Here is a 23496-nt window from a genome sequence, read left to right as displayed (position 1 = left end):
CCCGATCTAGGCTTTTATTGTCGTTTGCATTCCGTTTAGTTTTTCCCTTTTTTATCTAGGCATCCTTAGGCACTAGGTTAATTGCTGAGTTTGTCGTTGGGATCGTTCCCGTGGGCCAGTTCCCCTCTCCCTAGTATCCATTAGATATGACCTAAGAAACATAAATTGTTCTACAAAAAAATAATAAAAAAGTGATTTTTTCTCGATTTCTATGCATTTTCTGAGACCCTTGAGGCAAGAATCCAAACTTGCAGCGAAGATGAGAATGGTAGTGCCCAATATTAGGGTAAAAAGTTGGATATTTATGATTGTGGACACCGGGTGGATTTCATAAATTGTGGGACATTTCAGCAAACATATCATCTTTTGTAGTACAGTACGAACATTTTCTGTTATTAAAATATTTGCTTTAAATTTTAAAATAAGTTGTATGACTATCTTTCAAGTATTTTTGTTTTGCAGAAAACATTTTTGTTTTGGGTCCAAAGAAGCACCGAAAGGGCACAAATGTAGCAAAGATATGCACTATGTATGTGCAAAGTTGAAGTACAAGAATGATCTCACAAGCACATGCCCAGCCAAAATCCTTTCTCAAAAAAGCACAAAGAAAGCACAAAGAAAGACCAAAATCCTTTAAGTCTCTGCACGAACTCGTTCACCCTTTCTCAATCAACAACAAAGAGATTGGAACAATACCGCTCAAGGTTTTAGAATTTGGTAGTGTAATCCATCAAACTCAGGTTTCCCTGGCACAATTGTAGGAATTTGATTTTCTTCTTATCACGAGTATGTAGGAGAAAAATCGTTATCTATTAAAGCTTCCCTGGGGATGACTTCTGCTATGGGGAAATGCACTCCTCGAGTCATGTCCCACCACTTCCGGTCATTGTCATTTAACTAGTATGAGACAAAATTTGTCTTCTTTTCTTCAAGCACTGACAACATAAGGAATGCTCGTTCAATTTCCTTGCACTACAAGAAAAATGCTACTTAGCGACGGAAATTTGCGACGGATTTTTTTCGTCGCCAATTTGTGACGGATTAGCGAGTGAAAACTATTTGTCGCTAACGTTTGAAATATTTGCAAAATTAGCGACGGAAATATCTTTGTCGCTAAATTCGTCGCAAATTAGCGAGGGATTAGCGACAACATTTTTTCGTCGCCAAAAACACTACAAAAAAGGCTAATTAGCGACGGAATTAGCGAGAGAATTTTTCCGTCCCTAATCTATCGCTACTTAGCGACGGATTAGGGACAGAAAAATTCTCTCACTAATTCCGTCGCTAATTTTCGTCCCACCTGAGGCGCGAAATTTTCCCTCCCTCCGTTCAAAATTTTTCCTCCATTTTGTTTTTCCCTCCCGTTCGATTTTAACCATCCCCACTTGACAACGCGCACAAAGGGTCGATCCCCACCTATGGAGAAGTCGCAGATGGAGCCGTTGTGGCTTCGCCGAAGCAGAGACGTCAAGGGGGCGACAAAGAGGAGGCTGCTGTTGGGGAGCCACTGGAGCCTGTCGGAGTCGCGAAGATCCGCGCGGAGTCGCGAAACGCCTATCGGAGTCGCGAAGCGCCTGTCGGAGTCGTGAAGAGCCTACCGGAGTCGCGAAGAGCCTGTCGGAGTTGCGAAGATGTCGTACTCGTTGCTCCTCCCCCTGCAGCTCGCGAAGTCGCAACTGAAGCTGAGCGCCCCCGCCGTGAAGCTCTTCAGCTGGTTCTCATGGCAGACCTGGAACTTGAAGAGGAGCTCCCCCCCCCGGAACGCGCCCCCGTCATGAAGCTCTTTGGCTGGTTCTCGTGGCAGACCTGAAACTTGAAGATGAGCTCCCCCCGGATCCGCGCGAAGTCGCAGCCTGCCGGAACGCGCCGGTTCTATACAAAAAAAATTGCTCCTTGTCGGAGAACGCGCCGGCAGCGAGCAATTTTTTTTTAAAATTTAACGACAGATTAGCGATGGATATTATCCATCGCTAATTTAAAATAGCGAAGGACTCGCGATGGATCATATTCGTCGCTAATCCATCACAAATTAGCGATGGACTTAGCGGCGAATAAGTTCTGGCACTACTTAGCATCGAAAAATTTGAGATGAAAGTTTTTTGTCGCTAATCCGTCGCTCAACTGTTTAGCGACGAATTAGGGACGGATTAGCGACGAATTTAGGTCGTCGTTAATCTACAAGTTTTTTGTAGTGTTGATCCAGCTCCCAGCTAGCTCTAGATCGACCTTTTCTGTGAAGGTCAGGGGATCTAGTTTCAAGAAATTCTCATATGTAACCATGCCCTGGTGATGATTTATCCTCGCAGGTGCAGAAGGTTCTCGTTGGACACGTACTTGGCTCCTTATGGTTGTGGCCAAATTATTGAGGGATTCCATAATGAATTGTCACTATTCTTGACACTCATCAGGCGATTTTCTATTAGTTGGATGAGTCATTTTTTCTAAAAAAAAATCTTTTGTTAAGGGAAGATAAAAAATAATTAAGCAAAAAATACTTATAGTGCGATACGGATGTTGGACGATCAAGAATCACAATTTTATTTGTCGTTCTGATACCAAAATTGTAATGCCCCAAAATTTCTAACTTGTGAGGAAAATTTTGAAATTTTTGCAGTTAATCAATTTTCAGAGTTAAAATGATAGTTCAGCGAAAATAGTAGTTTGAAAAGACCAAGTCAACAAACTATAGGTAGATTACAGACGAAGTATCTAGCGAATGGGTTGGGCCCCCAAATGTCTTGGATTTGGGCTCGTATTTCCACAACTATTAAAAATCATAAAGATTCAAACGAAAGATTTAGATAGAAATAATTTTATGCAAAATACCAAAATATACTCATGCACGAACAATAGAGGGATTAGATTCTTGATACCATTGTATCATCGCGCTATCACCTAAAGCAACAGTCTACTCATCACCTGGATCCCATAAAATGGGTTAGACTCATCCAAACATGATAGGTACAACGATGTTACACAATTATACATGACTAATACAAGTATTTATCATGGTTTACAAGATTGTATCGAATTCAATTGAATGAACCACAAATTTGTATAAGCTGATCATCGTTTCTCTTTTAATCAACAATGTAAATATCAAGAATTGGTTTTGATATTTACCCTACTTTCGGGTACTCACATGATAAAAACATAGAGAAAGACTGAGACCATTCGGTGGTTTATTATTTCATATATTTTGATGCTCTAGATTATTAGTTGAATCCACTACAAAGGGGACAATGTAATAACCAAGAGAGAATTTTACAGAGGCCACTTCTTTGGATGTATCCTAACTTCTACATAAGTTGTTGGATCTACCACCTAGGATAATTATCGGTAACTCTGTCCCCAAACTCGGATGACTAGGGACACTAAATCATTACCAATAGAGGAATACAGTTATTTGTCAACAATGTTCATCAGAGTTTGTACCTCCTATCTTCTCCTGATAGGCCATAAATGTGAGTGGGTTAATGGGTTCTCTATTATTAAGGGGTTTTAGTACATTTGCATATGTCTCATTTCTATAGGCATCATCTACACACTCTAGTTAGGTTCTCATATTTGTACTTTTATTTGAACCATTCAATAAGATCTGGTCTTTTAAACCGATTGAGGATCTTGCATGTGAAGGCTATCCCAAATTTTTGCATATGTTTTTCTATGGTACGGTGTAATGTTGTACCCTGAGCTTTGTCATAAGCCTCCACTTATCCATAGCATAGTTCATTGTTCTACTATGAGGTTTGACATAAACCTCAACTCATTCAAAAGTATACGGGCATGTCTCGCACGTCTTATAGTACGACAATGATGATAAATCAACCTGATTTTCAAAAAAATCAATACTATTGTATTCTTGAAAACCAACAGGGTATACGAGAAAATTATCATGATCAAAAGTGATTTCTCGAACCTCTAGCCAAGGTAAATCCAGATTGCTCCCAAATAAAAAAACAGAGAACTTGATGTATATGTGACCGAAGTCCAATTAATCGAAGTCTCGAATTTGGTTGATCATCGTAGATCAGTAGTGTATATCTGAATCATCGTTCACAATATATTTAGTTCTATATATCTAAATTATCATTCATAATAGATTTAGTTGTGTATATTTGGTGATCATCGCAAAAAATTTCCACTCTTGTGGTTTCTCTTTCTTCCTTCTCTTTTTCCTTTCTGACCTCTATTTCTCTCTTTTGAGGAGAGAAATGAAAAGACAGAAAAGAAGAGAGAAGAGAAAAGAAAAGAAGAGAGAGAGAAACTCTTTTGCGGGGTCTCACTTGACCTTGATTTGAAAATATTTTAAAAAAAATTACTCGCCTCCGTTTTAAAATATATTGTGGAAAAATAGAGAGACGGGATTCGCTCGTCGGTACGAGGTTCGACTGTTTCTGGCGCCTTTACCAGGGGTAATCGAACCAAGGATCGAATTTATGCCTTTTTGCTTTGCTTAAATATCATCTAAGAATTTATCCTAAATCTAAATGCACAAAGAATCATGCTTGTGTAATGCAAGGATGTATGCTCCTTTTGAAAATGTGATTTGGAAATTTTCAAGCTTTCCTGAGATGGACTTGATAATGGAGTGAAGAAATGGTTGAATCTAATTTAGAACTTGAGATAGATCAAAAAAGTTCTAAGTCTTTGAAATAATCAGAGTTGGGAAAATAAATCTTGATTTGAAAAGAATGATTTTTGGAAGCTGAGATAAAAGGAAAAGGAATGAATTTTCAAAATCAGAAATTGACTTTGAATTTGAATTTTGAACCAGGTTTTAAGAGAAGGAGATGAAATTTGATATGATATCGAATTCTAGATTTAAAATTTGAAGTCAGAATGGATTTGAGAAAATCAAATGGTATTTACAAATAGAAATGGATGAAGTTCAGATGAGATCTGAAGATGGAATTGGATTTGAAATATGAAAATGAAATGGAATTGGATTTAAAAGTTGGAATTGAAAATAGAATATGATTTGAAATCTGGAATTCAAATCCAAAGTCTGGATCTTAAGATGGATTTGGATCTGAAGTTTGAGATCCAAAGTAGAATTGGATTCTGGATCCTAAACTGGAATTGGATCTGAAGTCTGAGATCCAAAGTGGAATCGGATTCTGGATCCTAAAATGGAATTGGATCTGAAGTCTGATATCCAAGATGAAATTGGATTCTGGATCCTAAGATGGATTTGGATCTGAAGCCTAAGATCCAAAGTAGAATTGGATTCTAGATCCTAAAATGGATTTGGATCTGAAGTCTAAGATCCAAAAGTGGAGATGGATTCTGAATCCTAAATGGAATTGGGTCCGAAATCTGAAATCCAAGACGTAATTTGGATCTAACTTTGGAATTTAAAAAATTGATTTGAGAATAAATGGATTTCAAAGTCAAATTGGACTTGAATTTGGAGCTTGAATTTGGAAATGGAATTTTGAATATAAAGATTGAATTTTGAAATTTCAAAGTCAAATTGGACTTTGAATTTGAAATTTAAATTTTTGAAATAAGATAGAAGAATGAATTTAAAATAGAGATTGAAGAGAGATATTTGAGATCACTTGGATTTTGGAAAAGAATTTTGAAAATATGATGTTGCTCTTTCTTAAATGATGAATGAATTTAAAGAATCTTGAAATTGGATTTTGAAAAGCTATTCCATTCTTTAAATGAATTAAAACAAGATTGAAGATATAATACATCCCTGACTATGGTCATTGAATGTATTATATAATAATCTATATTTAAATTCAGGTGAAGAATAAAACATATTTTGATGCTTTTATAGAGTTTAAAAATGAAATTAACTCTCAATATATCCTGACTATGGCCATTGATATATATTTTGAGTTAATTTTAAGTTAAACTCTGATAGAAGGAGAAAATATTTAAAAATATGGTGATTTTTAAAAAGAGGATTCAATGTGGATCTAATGTTATTTCATAAAAGATGAAAATCCTAAGTCTTGTTCACATCCTGACTATGGTCATTGATGTAAATCATCAACTTAGGATTCAATCACCTCTTATAGAATGGTGCACGTGTCATTCGTGTTTCACCATTTGCGTAGTTTTGAAAATAAAAGAGGAAAATGTCATGAATCAAGTAATTCTAGAAGATATGTACATGCTCATGCATTCTAATCTAAGGCTGGAAATGTAAATTGTTCATTATCATTTAGCTATTACAAACTTGAATCAAATTTGACATTACAATTTCTAAGCTAAGAAATGAGATAACACTTTCTATATGTTTCCTACAAAATAGAGTTAGTACAATGCGATAGAAAGGCAAGTATGCAAAAGAAACATCATATTAGAGCTAACATGCATATGACTAGGCTACATGAGAATGTGGATATCTAGAATGAATATGCATAATACATCTTATAATGCCTATACAAAGCAAAAGAAAAAGGACTTTTATATCTAAGGAATATATATGTATTTAGCTAGGAATGATACCTATGCTAGCTAAAGAATATATATATATATATATATATATATATATATATATATATATATATATAATGAGGATGGCTATGCATGGGCAATGGAATAACAATAGGTGATAGGGTGTGCTAACTTAGTGCAGTGATGCTCCTAATAAAGCTATAGTGGTGATTGTAGAGAAGGGAACAACAGAAAGAGAAATGTTGTGAAGTGCAGAAGTTTTGCTAAGACTCAGTTTTGCCAGCCATTGTCAATGGCTTCAATGCATAGACCCTGCTGCAACAGGTGAGTGAAGGTTGTGATGAGAGGAATGAAAAATGCATCACCGTATTGATGTTACTGTATGCATGGCTATAACAGATGGATGCTATGAAGGATGCTACTGTGAGCATTAGGTGTGCTACCAGTACTAGGCACGAGTGCAGCAGGGTGTTGTGTAAAGGAAAGGTGACGGTGATGTATGCATATAGGTGTAAATGCATGATATGAAACTACAGCAAGCCTATGAAGATGGGGGTGTGTTAACAGTGATCTAACTCATACATATTCAGGGGCCATTCCTATTGGTTTATAAAACTCATAAACAACGCCAGAAAACTAATAAGTCAAGATATGTTCATGTACAGGAAAATATACCACAGCTACAACCAAATAAATACTTTAAAATTTTGAGGATTCTTTAAAATAGCAGCAATCATAGACTCCTCTCCTTCGAAATTAGAGCAGGTCCTGAGAAATAGAGGTCTTTCTTTTTTTGTTATTTTTGCTACAGAACCTTCTGCATTGTATTATTCTCATATCCTGTTGATATAGCTGTTGGAGCAGCTTTGGCAGCAGTTGTTGTGGCTAATACAGGTATTTGGGCACATGCCCATGTGGAAGTGATGGTGGACCTTACACCCTCTTGGTACAGAGGTGTTGTACCCTTTGATATATTCCCTGCAATATCAATCATGTCATCCACCACGACAATAACTCTTTTCCTAACATCAACCAAGTAGATAGCAAAAGTTTGGAAACTCTTGAGCTGGTCTGATATTATGACAGTGAATGCCATAGCGATAGACAGATAGATAGGCCATGCTTCAGTAAGTGATGTATTGGTACTTACAATGATAAGTAACAGGGAAGAGGTGCAACGCCGCAATAGAAAAGATGCATGGGTGGGTAAATGTTCCAACGCAGGTAAAGGGTTGGTATAACTAAATCTAACAAAGCCCATGTTGTTGACAGGAAATTTTGTGAGATGCTATGAAGATAGAGTGACATGAGATGGAGATATTATGGTTATACAGAGGGACAGCAATCTAGGCATAACATTGAGATTAATGAAGGTATGAGTACAGGAATGTAAAAATCTGACTGGTTTGAATCCTGCCGATGATATAACGTTGGCTAGTTGGGTCTTCATGGATCCATCAGTTGTCATTCACTCACACATTACAGAAGTTCTGACTCATGCTTCAGTCGATCATGATTGATATGAGATGGTGCCAAACCAAAGATGTAGCGAGGGAGGTCATCCTAATTCTGAAATGGCTTCACAATAGTTCTAGATCTTTATTTAGTCTATACTCATATATAACCTGAGATAAAATTAGAATGTGAGGCAAGATACAAGTTGCAACAGTAAGAACACAAGGAGAAACTTTGATGTTGGAGTCTAAAGATGCTGATGCACAATGTGTCTAAAAAAAATGTTCTAACACATTGATATTCAAATAGCTCATAAAAGAAGAAGGGAAAAAAATGATGCACTTAAAATAAAGACTTACAGTAATAATTGTTTAGCATTTGACTAAACTTATGTGCAGATACACTTAAGTGACAATAAGAAGAGGAGAAAAAAAAAGGAATACTTACAACAGTCACTACAGCTAGGGTATGAATGTTACCAATTTAGGCTGGCTCCCTGGGTAGAAATCTGTCCACCAACGAATTAGGATAATAAAAGTACAGAAAATAGAACATCTAGCTTTATCTTCTATCAGAAAAATAAATAGCAGGAAGTGGGGCTCCTATGGCAGATTTGTGAAGGCCTGGGCATCCACTGTAGCCCTAGGGATGGGATGCCATAAACACGTTGGGGGCCCCAGCAGCCTGATGCACCATGAAGACAAAGCAGTGACTGCTATTGCGGCTTTTCATCTCCACGGGCCCCATCAAGGTCATGCACTTCAACCTTTTCTGTTCTTTATGAAAAACGCAACTAAATGTAGAATTTGAAGAATTGGCTTGGATTACATCTTCTGAGACTGCATATTGCCTAGCAAAAAAAAATAGAGTTAAGCAAGAGTAGTAAGCTGTAAAATTGATTAAAAAGATCTGAACTTGGTGATGTCGGCCAATGCTGCAGACTCTACAAAAACACCTTCTATATCCACACTGAACGAGGCAATTATGCCCGATGATGGATTCTCACTGTCCAGGGTCTTGTCCAGTGTTGTTGGGCTAGCTATTGGATGCTCACTTCCTTCATATAGCTTTGGAGCATATTCTAAAGTTCTCCCTGGCTCAGAGCAGTCCACACTGATGCTTGATGAGGCTTTAGAATGTATTTTCCGGTATGGTCATGAGGGTGGAATCCCAAGGTGAATTGCTGGTGTGTTCCCCATGATTTGTGAAGAAGTAACTCTTTCTTTGGAGCAGGAATCATAACCAAAGTTGGGATAGCAGGGGATAATCTTCATGAAATCAGACTTTTGTCACAAAAACGAGTATCATATCAAAGCAAAAGGGAAGTTGCAGAATAGCCTAATCCGAGTAATGGTGAAGATTGCAACCAAATCCAAAGTAAATTTTATCGTGAATTAAAAAAAAATGATTCACGATGAATTCATTACCACAAAGACGTTGTAAACAACATTATATATTATTACCCAATACCAGAACGATCGAGCAGATGGGTACAAAACAAATTACTCAAAATGATACCTAACAAACATAGATGCGATTGACCAACGGATGATGCTGAAGCATGGCTTGGAGAGGAAATGAACCAATAAACAATCCATCCTCATGATAAATGGAAGATAGTTTTTGATTAGCTGAACAGAGCATTTCACGGTAACTGCTGATTCTGTAGAGTTGTCGATGCTCAACTATTTAGATTTCATTCTAAATGTAAATGCCATGTTATGCATCGGATTGGTACAAGCCAGATCAAATACTGAAAAGAAAGAAGGTATCGTGAAACAGTAACAGGAGATACTGATAAGGCTAAAGACATGAAATGAAAAATAAGCAGATGCGATAATGAAAAAAAAAATGACATCAAACTAGATATTCACGGTAAGTAAAGATTACAAAAGAACCAGTAAACAAAAACAAAATATACATAGAGAGAAAGAAAAGATAAAATAAAATAAAAAATAATAATAATAATAAAAGAAAATTGGAGGTAAACCAGCGGTTCTAGGGAAAGGAAAACGCAGATTCCTGTTTCAATAGAGTGCTTGTGATGAAGATTCTGGGGGAATTACCATATTCACCTAACCTAAACGCAATAACCAAATAGAAACAGGAAGTCAAATTCTCAGAACAAAGATAAAACATAAGCAAGAGACTAAAGATTCACAGAAAAAGCGAAAGGAGAAATCGAAAATCAACAAGAAAATGGAATGAGGGTTCCGATCAAATCAAATAACATGAAAAATATGCCAAATGAAATGAATAATATGCAATCAATTGTCATTAAGATCAAAATGCAAACGAACGATCGAAGGTAAATACGGGGACTAAAACCAGAATGAGAAAGAAAAGGGGATTCAAATGCATGGAGGGGCTGAACCAACTAATATTCCAAATTTCTTAAACTAATTTTTTTTTTTTAAGAAATAAAACAAATGTTGGAATCAGCGATTCCATTGTTGTAGCAACCAGGGGGGGCTCGACAATGCTATATGCAGGTCGACCCTACCCTCTATGCCTCATCAAATACAAAAAAAAATGAAGAGGAGTAAAATTTAAGACGAATAACCTTGTGAAGGAAGAGAAATTTTACCAAAAACCAAAAAAAAAAGGGGGAGAGAGACAGAATTACCTCGGTGGTGTTTCTGTAGTAAGGTCGACCTACCTCAGTCGATGGAAAAAAATCAGGAGAAGAAACAAGAAGAGGAAGATAAAGAAAAGCAGAATCGTAAAGGGGAGGGATGACAACGATCGATGAGAAATCAGAAGATGGTGGGGTGAAGACGGATGGGGAAGAAGGAAGAAAGAGGAAATTAGGAGGTGAAACGCGATGCTGAAGATGAAGGAAGGTGCGGGGTGAAGAAGTGGTGACCATGAAGGAAGAGCTGCAGTTGTTTATGTAGGGAGAGGAAGATTCCAGAAGGTGATTCGGTTGGCGATGAACGAAGGGAGGAGGTCGTGGAGGATCGGATGATGGAGATGGAGTGAGAAGAGAGATCGCACTTGGAGGGGTCGGCCATGGAGGGGAAGGTTCTGGCATTCTTCTGGAGGGGAAGTGAAGGGGAGAAGGCGAGAGTTAAGGTTTCAAAACCCTAACTCGACTCTTGAAGATAAAGTTTTTTACAAAAGGGCCTCTTAAAAAGTTTTTTCCAAAAACGGGTTTCTTAAAACCATTTTTTTGCAATTTCCTTCATTTATTTTTTATTTTTTTTTTGTTCTTTTCTTGAATTTCAATATTTTTGTGTTTTTTTCTTTGGAATGAAATTCTAAAAACTAAGGAAAAATAATTTTGCAAAATTTTTCAAAAATATTTACAAAGGAAAGGTTTTCTGAGCAATTTTTGGAAGAAAATGGGTTTGGACCCGAGTTTTGAGAAAATATTCGAGTTTTAAACCTCAAATCGAGGAATACAACGCGATGGATCCAAACGGATGCCGGATGGATTGTCCGAGCTATTTAAAAACTATTTTTGGTATTTTCTGTAATTTTAATTTTAAAAGTTGGACAACGAGACTCAGATTTGGATCTGGACAATGAAACCGGATCCGAAATCAAGTCTGACATATAAAATAAATTTAATTTCAGTAAAACTTGAGAAATGAACTGGAATTTAGATTTAAAAATGACTCATTTGCTCAAAAAATGAATTTAGGGGCAAGAAGAGAATATTTAAAAGATTTTGAAAATTTTGGGGTGTTCACAAACCTCTGTTCACGCAGCATTATCCTTATCAAGGATAATGTTGTTATTGTCCATAACTATTTATAAATACTCTGCTGTAACGGGTGAATTTGTGTGACATAAATAATATGACCTTGTGCATTCTCTCCCATGAATGTCGGCTTAAAGCTGAACCATGTTGCATGAACTACAAGTTCACTTCTGCTACCTGTTCTATTGATAAAGACGCCCATAGATTTGTGTACGAAAACTTCTATTTAAAGGGTTTCTGTCAACCCATATCCTCACTATTTCCAGCTCTTTTCTACACCCTCTCAAATATATCATCCTAGTCAGTAGCATTCAGACCCTTCATACATGGTCATAATCTTATGAGATCTTGTTGTTATGTTCTCTATCATGAATTTTATCTTTCTTGTGTTACTACATGTTTGCCTTCGTTCAAGAAGGAGCCAAATTTTTTGCAAGGCTTGTAGTCATGGATTTGTTCTTCAAGAATTGTTCCATAAGTTCATTTTTGGATAGGGACGTCTTCCCCTACACCATGTTAGAGGCCCTAGACACTTCATTCTATAATGGTAAGGTCAAGCAGTAGGTTGTCTAGCGGTTGAGGGGGATGCCCACAACCACTGTTTTACACCCCAAGAACAATGACAATAGGTTCAGCAGGTGTGACCAGGTCTTTAATGCTAGGTGTAGTTTTCTCTGTGCAATAAACAAAAGAAAGTATGTTCCTTGTTCAAAAGCATGTTTAAGCAAAATGTGTCCAATCAATAAAAATTTAATTTCTAGTCATTTTTGTTAAAATATCATTAAAATTATTACACCAATAAGAAACATTAAAATAATGTCCATAATGTCAGATTCATCTGATCATGTAGTGTATCTGACTCGTATCACCCATGGCATGCCCTACAAATGGCATGTCCTTAAACGGGGAATGAAAACCTACCAAACCTTTCCAAATAAAACAAAACCTACCAAACCTACCCACTAAAAAACATTTTATCGGATTTTCTTGTTTTTTCAAAATTTTGACCTTCCAGATATGATCTATGTGCTTGTTTTTATAGGAATATGTTCTTGCAGCATTGGATTCTGATGCATGGATATGTTCTTTTAAGCTTTCAAAAATCAATGGCCTATGATTTTCATAAATCTTTTAGACACCTAATACTATTCTTTCATCCAAAATGCATGATTCAAGTATCAATTTCTAGTAAATCAATCGTACCTAACACATCTGTAAGGTCAGAATTGAGAAAAAATACTAAAAATTTGATAAAATGTTTCCTAGGTTTTAATTTCCCCATATATATACATATACATATAGTTTTGAGGGAAGAAGGTGGAGGCATGACAAATAACATTTTGCAAACATCTATTCAAATATATCATACATTCTATTACACTTGGGAGTGCATAAATAGTATTCAATGTTATATCCAAAGCAAGATGAAATTGGCTTCTTATCGAAGAGTTTACCATTACTTTGGATGAGACTATTCACCATCTCTTTTTACTTCCTCCCAACCCTGTGACCCCTATTGAGAGGTAGTTTTTTGCCAATATGAAGGTGTATGACTACATTGAGGGAAATCTTGTTGGGAGTGTACATTTGTAAAGTTTGCAAATTTTTTGAATTATTATTCTGGCATTTTTTTTAATAAGGGCTTAACTGTTAATTATGGATGAGATTTTAGATTTTTTTGTTAAAGTTATTTAACAATTATGAGCTTTTTAAACATCGTTGGATTTAGATCTTGATGGGGGATCCACGAGGATTGACCCCCATGAAACCCAGTTTGAAATATGCATTCAGGATACATGGGATCCATTGAACTCCCAAGTTAAATGAGTTTGGATCTAGAAAATGTTTCCATATTTGTAAAACACCATAATAAGGACTTGGATCCATTCGATAGACCTGATCTGAGTTTAGAATAATTTTGAGTTGGATATGTGAAGAGATCCAGATTACTCAAAACCCTAAGACTTAGGCTTAGATCCATTAAATATATTCAATCTCAAAACAAGTTATCATTTTTCTCTTCTTTTCTTCCTTTTCTTTTTGGTTTTCTCCATGATTCTTTTCGTGTTCTTCGCATTCTCTTTATTCTTCTTACTATATTTTGTATCTAATCACTGCATGTATAATCTTTTGGAGCTTCAAATTGGATTTGGCGTGAAAACGCCAATTACCTTAATAGTCGACAGTCGAGAATCCCATCTAGCAACCACCAACCATCTTTTCTTCTCCATCGATCTCCTTCTTCGTAAACTTGGCTTTGGGATGTGTACAGCAAGAAGATATGAACGTTGCAGCAAGGAAACAAAATGTGGGTATATGTTTTCAAGGAAGGCAAACCACTCTCTTCTTCCTAAAATTTGTCGGACAACCCTCGAGGTAAGTCTTCTCACCCACTGCTTGTAGTTAGGCATAAAATATGTTTAATTAGATTAGGCATGCAGTTCTTTGTTAATTTATTAAATCAAATTATTAATTAAGTTGTTTTCTAGTTTTTCTTTTGAAATTTATTTAAGATTAGATTAATTAGAATTAGATAAATTAGCTTTAATAGCATCAATCAGTGTTAGCGTGTACTGCGGTTTTGACGTGTCATAGTTAATTTCAATTGTTTATTGACTAATTCGATATTAGTTAGATGAAAATTTATTTTCATCTTGCTATTTTGTGTCAGATTCTATTATCATTATCGTTTTTAGATCTAATTTAGTCGATATTTCGAGTTCAGGTTTTCTTTATTTGCAATCCAGGCAAAATAATTTAGTTTTATTATTATTTTTGGGTGTTGCTTTGTGTTATTTGATATATTAGTGTTAGTTAGGTCTGGTCCGTGTGTGCGTACGTTGATTTTTGTCAAGAAAAATGGAGGTATTTTTATTTAGTTTTCTTTTTAGTTGTGACTGTTAGTATAATCTTCTTGTTTTTGTTTTTGTTTTTGTTTTTGTTTTTGTTTTTGTTTTTGTTTTTGTTTTTGTTTTTGTTTTTGTTTTTTTTGTTTTTGTTTTGTTTTTTAGTAGTGTTAAATTAGATAGATTTATTGTTGATTAGTTATTGATTTCCTTTCAGTTATTCTCGAATTTAGTTAGAATTAATTTGTTTGAGTTTTTAACTGTTAGTCACGTGGGTTTTCTGGTTATTTTAATAATAGTCTTGTTAGTATAGGTATAGCTATGTTATTATGTTTTGCAGATAATTTCTCTTAGAGGTTGCTACTTACAGAGGAGGATATCTATCATTGCCTCTTTAATTGAGCTCAAAGAGAGAGAGAGAGTCCTGATCTTAGTTTAGGATTTGCTTTGATTTTAATCATGTTTACTTTTGTCACATTATAATTGAAGATATAGTGTAATTCTTTTATTTTTTTTTTGAAATATTAATAAAGTGAGGTTTTTAAGTGAAATAGTATGCCTTATTTTCCATTCTCTGAGGTGATGATTGGACTTGCCACTCTATGCGAGTGCAAGGACTAGCCGCCTAACACTCCCCCCACCCCCTTATTAATGGATTTCCCTTCATCCCTACCTATGAACCTCCTCACCCTATGATTTTTGTTTATCAAAACCATTTCGCAAACCGCCTCCACCATCGCCAGGTCAGTTGAGTCTCATGGTCGCATATGCTTTGAGAATTGCGCCATCCCCGCCTTCATCGTGGTGTGATCCATTCTCATGATAAATGGACATGCAATATGATGCAATATGATGCAAAATGATACGCATCTTCATACGGGTGGAACACTTTATGAGGCATGTTCAAGCCTTTGTCTATGTTTTGATTTGCGAAGGATCACACATACTTCAAAGTAGGAAAAATTATATATGGTGATGGCCTTTGAACACTTCTAATATATGTATATATATATATATATATATATATATATATATATATATATATATATATATATATTCAAGTATGTAGTTTTGCATACTTTGGCTTTGTTTAAATTATGCATTTATTTAAAGTACACAGTTTTGCTACTTTCACTTTATTTATGATGGCCTTTTGGCGTATGATATTTTTTATACATGTAATTATATAAATGTATATATTTATTAAAAGTATGCATTTTTGCATACTCTTGCTTTATTTACATTACACGTGGAATTATTTAAAGTATGTAATTTTGTGTACTTCTGGCTTATTTACGATGACATTTTTTATAAACACTGCTTTGTTATATATCTATATGTATGATTTATTTTGATTACACAGTTTTGCATACTCATGCTTACTTTAGATTACGCAAACATTTATTTAAAATTTTCATTTTTGTGTACTTCTGCTTTGATTCGGTTTCAAAAGGGCTTACATACAACACTTTAACTTTGCATGCCTCCGATATTTTGTAAAATAAAAACAAATGTTTTACGTCTGCATGCACGTGATATTTAGAATCCACATGCATAACCTATCTCGCGAATAAAATATGACTTTCATGCTCGCATGCATCAAAGATTTTATGTCTGTATGGCCTTGATATTTTGCAACATAATCAAAAGATTTATATTTGCATAGATGTGAGATCCTACGCTCGTAGAGATCCTATAATTTGCAAAATAATCAAAAGATTTTCATTCACATGCGTACGAGATCTTACAATTGTACACATTCGATAATTTATAAAATAAACAAGAGATTTACGTTTGCATGTATATTAGATATGATGCTCGTACACATTCAATAATTTGCAAAATAATCAAGAGATGTGTGTTCATATGTGTGGGAGATCCTACGCTCGCACATATATAATAATTTACAAAATAATCAAAAGACTTATGTTTCCTTGCGTGCAAGATTCTATGTTCGCATGCATCCGATAATTTGCAAAATAATCAAAAGATGTACATTTGCATGTGTGTGAGATCCTACATTTACACATATCTTAAAATTTGTAAAATAATCAAGAGATTTATGTTCGCATGCGTACAAAATTCTATGCTCGAATATATCTGATAATTTATAAAATAATCAAAAGATTTACATTTGCATGCATCTAAGATCCTATGCTTGCACCCATTCGATAAATTTCAAAATAATAAAAAACTTTACATCCACATGTGTGCGAGATTTTATGCTCGCACACATTCGATAATTTGTAAAATAACCAAGAGATTTACATTCGCATGCATATGACACTCGCATACATCGGATATTTTGCAAAAAATCAAATGCTTTTTAAGTCTACAAAATTTTACATTTGCATGCATCCAATATTTAGTAAAATAAGCTTGAAACTTACGTTTGCATGCTTGCGATAATTTACATTTGCATGCATCAGACATTTTTTAAATATCAAACTTTACGAAACAATAAACCTTGCATGGTTCGAACTTAAAAAGTTATTCTAAAGAATAAATGGTCAACACGATTCAGATATACGCAAGTAAATATATTTTAAATGATGATTGAGATATACATAACTGAATCTATTATGAACGATGATTCAGATATACATTTTTGAATCTACAGTGATCAAACAAATATGAGACTTCAATTATGTGGACTTCGATCGCACATACATCAAATTCTTTGTTTTTTTATCTAGGAGCAACCTAGATTCACCTCGACTTGAGGTTCAAGAAATCACTTTTGACAGCGATAATTTTCTCGTATACCCTTATTGGTTTTCAAGAATGCAATAATATTGATTCTTTTAAAAATCGGGTGGATTTATCATCATTGTTGTACTATACGATGTGTGAGACATGTCATGAATAAGTTAAGGTTTATGGCAAACCTCACATTGCAACAATGCACTATGCTATGGATGAGTGGAGGCTTATGGCAAACTTTGGGGTGCTACATTGCACCGTACCATAGAAAAATACATGAAAAAAATTGGGATAATCTTCGTAGGCAAGATGCTCAATCAATTTAAAAGACCAAAGCATAGTGAATGAGTTGAATAAAAATATAAATATGAGAACCTACCTAGTGCAGGCATATGATGACTACAGAAGTGAGGCATATGCAAATGTAGTAAAACACGTTAATAATAGAGGACCTATTAAATCATTCAGATTTATGTTGTATGAGGAGAGGATAAAATATACAAATTTTGATAGACATTGCTAACAAATAACTATGTTCTTCGAGTGAAAATAACTCAGTGTCCACATTCATCAGAGTTAGAGGATATGCTACCAATAATTATCCTAGGTGGTAGATCACACAACTTGTGCAAAAGTTAGAATGAATCCAAACAAGTAGCCCGTGGAGAATTCTCTCTCGGTTATTATGTTGTACCCTTTGGAGCGGATTCAGCTAGTCATCTGGGGTATCAAAATATATGAAATAATAAACCCCCGAATGGTCTCAATCTTTCTCTACGTTTTCATCCTGTGAGTACTTGCAAGTAGGATAAATATCAAAACAAAGTCTTGATATTTACACTGTTGATTGAAAAGGAAACGATAATCTGCTTATACAAATTCGTGGTTGCATTCGACATAATGTTTTGAACAATGATATACTTATATTAGTCTTGTATAATTGTGTAACATCATTGTACCTACCAGGCTTTCATGAGTCTGACCCATTTTATGGGATCCAGGTGATGAGTAGACTGCTAATTTAGGCGATGATACAATGGTATGAAGAATTCAATCTCTCTTTTATTCGCTCATGAACATATTTTGGCATTTTGTATACAGGCTTTTGTATAAAAATATTTTTATCTAAATCTTTTGTTTGAATTTTTTTGATTTTTAATGATTGTGTAAAAATAGGAGCCTAAATCCAAGATATTTGGGGACCCAACCCATTTGCTAGATACTTCGCCTGCAATCTGCTGAAAAATTGTTGACTTGGTATTTTCAAACTAAAATGCTATGTCATAGTAACACGCTGCAATGGCTCTTTGTTATGGGTGACATGTACTTGTTTTAGTATGCGACACACGTGAGATATTCTAAAATGTGTCAACATTCATATCTTAATTAATTAAGCTTCAAAATAATTTAAAACAAATAAAAAAAATTTGTTGGGGGCTTCAATGTCTTTCCATATATATATATATATATATATATATATATATATATATATATATATATATATATATATATATATATATATAAGAGAGAGATGACGATCTTTCGAATGTAACGATGATTTTACACATCGTCCAAGAGAGATAAATTCAACTCTCTTTTAAAAAAACTAATTTAAAGTTATCAAAGAATAATAGTTTAATTGCAGTACAGATCCGCCAGAACACATGCACGGTGTGTATAACTGGACAAGACGTGCCGCGTGCAGTGTTATTTGGTGGGTAGCTAGTCAAACACCACGTCACTTGTGGGCGGTATAAAAAAGCGGTCGTGGCTTTCTTGTTATTAGTCAACAAGGGGCGAACGCTCAGAATTGGATAGTAGGTTTCCATGGGAACGCTGACTATGGGATTATATATAAATTTGAACCTGTTTGGAGGAGATTTGTTCCTTGGCACTCGATCTTCAGCTCATCTGGTGTGAAAGAGAACCAGCCACAACTATCAGCTCAATGATTGAGAACACCTTCCCATTTGTGGTCAGAACGAAAAATTAAAGAAAGATAAGAAAAAAGTTTACGTGCTTTCTTTGAATAAGGTGTGTTGAACAAGGACCATGGTAGAAATAGCGGGCGCCCTAGAATATAATGTATGTAATGCAGCTCTGCAACTCATTCTCGTCTCAGCTTTACCAAGCAAAATCAATGGCTACTCTGAAACCACCGGTTATCCTTCTTATGTATTGCTTCATTATTCCTCTTATAGCTGCTGGTAATATTACACCGTCTAGTCCTCTGTACACAAGTAATTCCACCGATGAGTATGCCTTGCTTTCTTTCAGATCCTACATCACCCGAGACCCCAACAATTCGTTGTCGAATTGGAACACCACCATCCCCTTCTGCGATTGGAATGGAGTGTCGTGCAGTCCCAGTGGACAAAGGGTCGTGGCTCTAAATCTCACCCTCATGTCGTTGGAAGGCACCCTTTCCCCGCTCATCGCCAACCTCTCCTTCCTGCAAGTTCTGGCTCTCTCAGGTAACGCTTTCCATGGCGATCTTCTCTCTATCGATTTTGGTCGCTTAAGCAACCTGCAAGAGCTTCGTCTGTCCAAAAACAATTTCCAAGGAACGATTCCTCAAAGATTGGGCCTTTGCCAACAGCTTCAATTGCTGTCCTTGTCATACAACCAGCTGACGGGAAACATCCCGCCGTGGCTGGGGGGGTTGCCGAATCTCACAGTTTTGTATCTTGGTGTCAATCAGTTCACCGGCTACATCCCACGTGAGATGGGAAACCTGTCAAAGCTGGAGTACCTCTTCTTGGATACCAATTCCTTGCAGGGACAGATACCTCACGAGCTGGGGAACCTGACCGCCTTGCAGAAATTGGGTCTGGGGCTGAACAATCTCACGGGCACCATACCTTGGTCTCTGTTCAACATATCTTCTCTTCAATCCATAGCCTTAGCAGGCAATAGCTTGACCGGCCAGCTCCCACCAGATGCAGGTTACAAGCTTCCCAACCTCCAAGAGCTCTACCTTGCTACCAACCGTTTGGGTGGACCGATACCGGTTTCTCTTTCCAACTCTTCCCAACTCACAGTAATCGATCTCGCTAACAACAGTTTTACCGGTCCAGTGCCTTCAGAATTCGGCAACCTGTTAAACCTGCAACTGCTCTCCCTTTGGTCCAATAAGCTAACCAACACTCCCGACTCTGCCGACCTTTCCTTCATTACTGCTTTGACAAGGTGTAGGGCTTTAGAAGAACTTGATCTGTCAGGAAATTCCTTGAGTGGCGTCCTTCCTGCTTCTATTGGGAACTTCTCGACCAACCTCGCAAAACTTTACTTCGGATCAAATAGAATAGAGGGTCGGATTCTACCGGAGATTGCTAATTTGACGAACTTGATAGAGTTGTCCTTGGACGATAACAAGTTCACCGGAGCCATTCCTCCGAGCTTTGGGAGTCTGCAGATGATGCAGAGGTTGAATATTTCGCTCAATAGGCTGGAAGGATCGATCCCCTCCCAGCTTTACCACTTGAAGAACCTTGGCGAACTCACTCTTTACCAAAACATGCTGTCTGGTTCGATATCAGATTCCATATCCAACCTGACCAGACTGTCGAGGCTCGACCTTTCTTCCAACCTTCTCTCATCCTCGATTCCTTCTGCCATGGGAGGCTTGAATGTTATTCAGATCGTCAATCTGTCGCGCAACTCTCTAACGGGGCCTCTGCCTTCCGAGATTGGGAGCTTAGGATCGGTAGCCACCATGGACCTTTCGTCCAACAAGCTGTCAGGGAACTTGTCTGCTTTGTCGAGGCTCCAGATGCTTCAGAATCTCAACCTGTCTTCAAACTCGTTTGAGGGCCCCATTCCCGAAGCGTTTGGCAACTTGATCAGCATCGAATCACTCGACCTTTCTTACAATTCTCTGTCCGGTACCATCCCAAAATCCCTCGAATCGCTCAAGTTTCTCAAGTTCTTGAACCTATCTTACAATAAACTGGATGGAGAAGTTCCAAGCGCCGGCGTTTTTTCAAGTTTTACTGCCAAGGCGTTCGTGGGAAACCAAGCACTTTGCGGAGACCCGAGATTCCAAGTGCCCCCATGTTCAGCTAAGCTGAAGGAAAACAAGGGGCACAAAATCGTTATCGCGATCGCTTGCATAGTGGGAGGCTCTTTTTTTGCCGGCATGGCATGCCTGATCATTGTAAAAGTGAGAAACAGAAAGAGGGCACAAAGGCATGCCAGTGTTGAAGATCCGCTTGGAGTAGGATACCAACTTCTCTCGTACTCAGAGCTATTAAAAGCGACCAACAACTTCGATGAGTCCAACTTGGTAGGAAGTGGCAGTTCTGGCTTCGTGTACAGAGGAGCGCTGCTTGATGGAAGATTTGTGGCAATCAAAGTCCTGAACTCAGTGGCCGTTGGGGGAGCAGCACACAACTTCGACGTGGAGTGCCAAGTTTTAAGCAGAATCAGACACAGAAATCTCGTTAAAGTCATAACTTCTTGTTCCAACTTTGATTTCAAGGCTTTAGTACTTCAGTACATGCCTAATGGGAATCTGGACAAGTGGTTGCATTCCGATGATCTAAACTTGACTCTTGCTCAAAGGCTTGACATCATGATCGATGTGGCAAGCGCCATAAAGTACCTTCACCATGATTGCTACGAGCAGGTTGTTCACTGTGATCTGAAGCCTAGCAATGTGCTGCTAGACGGTAACATGGTTGCACACGTTGGGGACTTTGGAATTGCAAAGATGTTGATTGGAAGTAGTTCTTCTACTCTTACCACTTCCTTGGGCACGATTGGGTACATGGCGCCAGGTACTTCTCCTTATTTCCTGAATTTAATTACTTTTACCTCTAGTCGATTAATTTTACAAGGGTGGTGTATAGTGTGACATGTTTCAGTCATTCATCTAGGTGAATTAGATTAATGTTCAGATATTGAAATTTTATTACTGTATTGAATGCGATGCCGAACAGAGTTTGGCTCGATCGGCAAGGTGTCAACCAAAGTGGATGTCTACGGCTTCGGGATTTTGCTGCTGGAGACATTTACAAGAAGGAGGCCTACGGATGCCATGTTTGGAGGAGATTTTAGCTTGAGAAAATGGGTGAATGAAGCATTCCCTCACGCCCTGCAGGAAGTGGTTGATGAGTACCTCGTTAATGAGGAAGGGAGTAGTAACACCACAAGTCATGAGAACGGAAGCACAAACGGTAGAACCATTAAGCTTGAGCTTCTCACGCAAATCATGGAGGTGGGCTTGTCTTGTTCACTGGAGTCTCCTGTGGAGAGGATGACTATGAGAGAAGTCGTCCTTAGGCTTAGCAATATCAGAGAAAATTTGACAGCGAAACTCGCCGTCACATGATTAAACAAGTTAGACTTTGCTTTCTTTGCTTTTTTTTTCTAGAATTTCTTAATTTGAAAGTGGTTGGTGGGTTATTCCGTGTATGCACTAAATGCCAGTATGTAATTAATCTGTATGGCGTCTGCTTGCCTTTGACATCCGCTGTTTATAAAAAGTCTATGTTCTGAATGAATGTTCTTTTATGATGAGGAACCCTCGCCCAAGCTAGGAAAACCCTGGTGAGGCCCCACGACCACCTTACCTTACCTGGCCCACCACTGAAAGCTACGGACACACCTGTGCGCGCGCCGGTGGAGTTTGATCCAGTGCCTTCCTCTCAGCAGTTCTGAACGAGTGTTTAACTCCCTTAAAGAATGCCACTTCCTCTCCAACCCACATTATAAGATGTGGCTTCCATAACTGCAGGCGCCAAACTAGAATTTATGCATGTTGGTCGTGGGTGATACAAGCACCGGAAGCCTTTAAAACTTCAAGAACCTTGCTTGGGAAGCATAGAATAGCGTGTTTTTTAGTGCTTCTAAAACTATAATAAAAGTTTGCTTCTTAAAAATGAAGAGAAAAACTTATTATTTTTTAATATAAAATCAGATTTCTCTTGATTTTATAAATATATTTTAATGACAGCAGAACCATACTTTTTTTTTTTAATTAAACTCTTGTTATTATAAGAACTACATAATGCGATGCATATTTTTTTTTTGGTTAAAAAGTCGTACACGCATTTTAGCAAAAGCACATGACATGACATGATTTTGTAAATGTAATGATGATTTTACTTTTTCATCTCACATCATTTGATTGAGAGAAAGGGGGTATTCGGCAGGAGAGACACTCCATCTTATTTTATAAATATTATAAAAATACCGTAACATGAGAGCAATATAAATTATTTTATATTGATTGTATTATATTAATATAAAATGTTTTCATACGTTGGTACCAAATAACTAGTTGCCAACATTTTAGCAAGGTCAGTCTTCATCCTTAAAATCTTACTTTTTCTCAGTACTCATGTACTTTTCACCCATAGGCTTCAC

At 36.8% G+C, this 23496-nt stretch overlaps 1 protein-coding gene across 1 annotated transcript; it reads left to right on the top strand.

The window, feature by feature from the left end:
- Positions 1-19205: 19205 nt before the first annotated feature.
- Positions 19206-22952, top strand: LOC149848577 (uncharacterized). Its single transcript, XM_090011844.1, has 2 exons — positions 19206-21905; positions 22068-22952. Exons 1-2 carry the CDS (start codon positions 19211-19213, stop codon positions 22457-22459), a joined length of 3087 nt encoding a protein of 1028 aa, XP_089867970.1. The 5' UTR covers positions 19206-19210; the 3' UTR covers positions 22460-22952.
- The last annotated feature ends 544 nt before the right edge of the window (positions 22953-23496 follow it).

Source organism: Nuphar pumila, chromosome 1, assembly GCF_984573655.1.
Source record: "Nuphar pumila chromosome 1, dmNupPumi1.hap1.1, whole genome shotgun sequence".
In the NCBI taxonomy this organism is placed as follows: domain Eukaryota; kingdom Viridiplantae; phylum Streptophyta; class Magnoliopsida; order Nymphaeales; family Nymphaeaceae; genus Nuphar; species Nuphar pumila.
The sequence above is the reverse complement of the archived record's forward strand: the minus strand, read 5'-3'. Positions and strand labels throughout refer to the sequence as shown.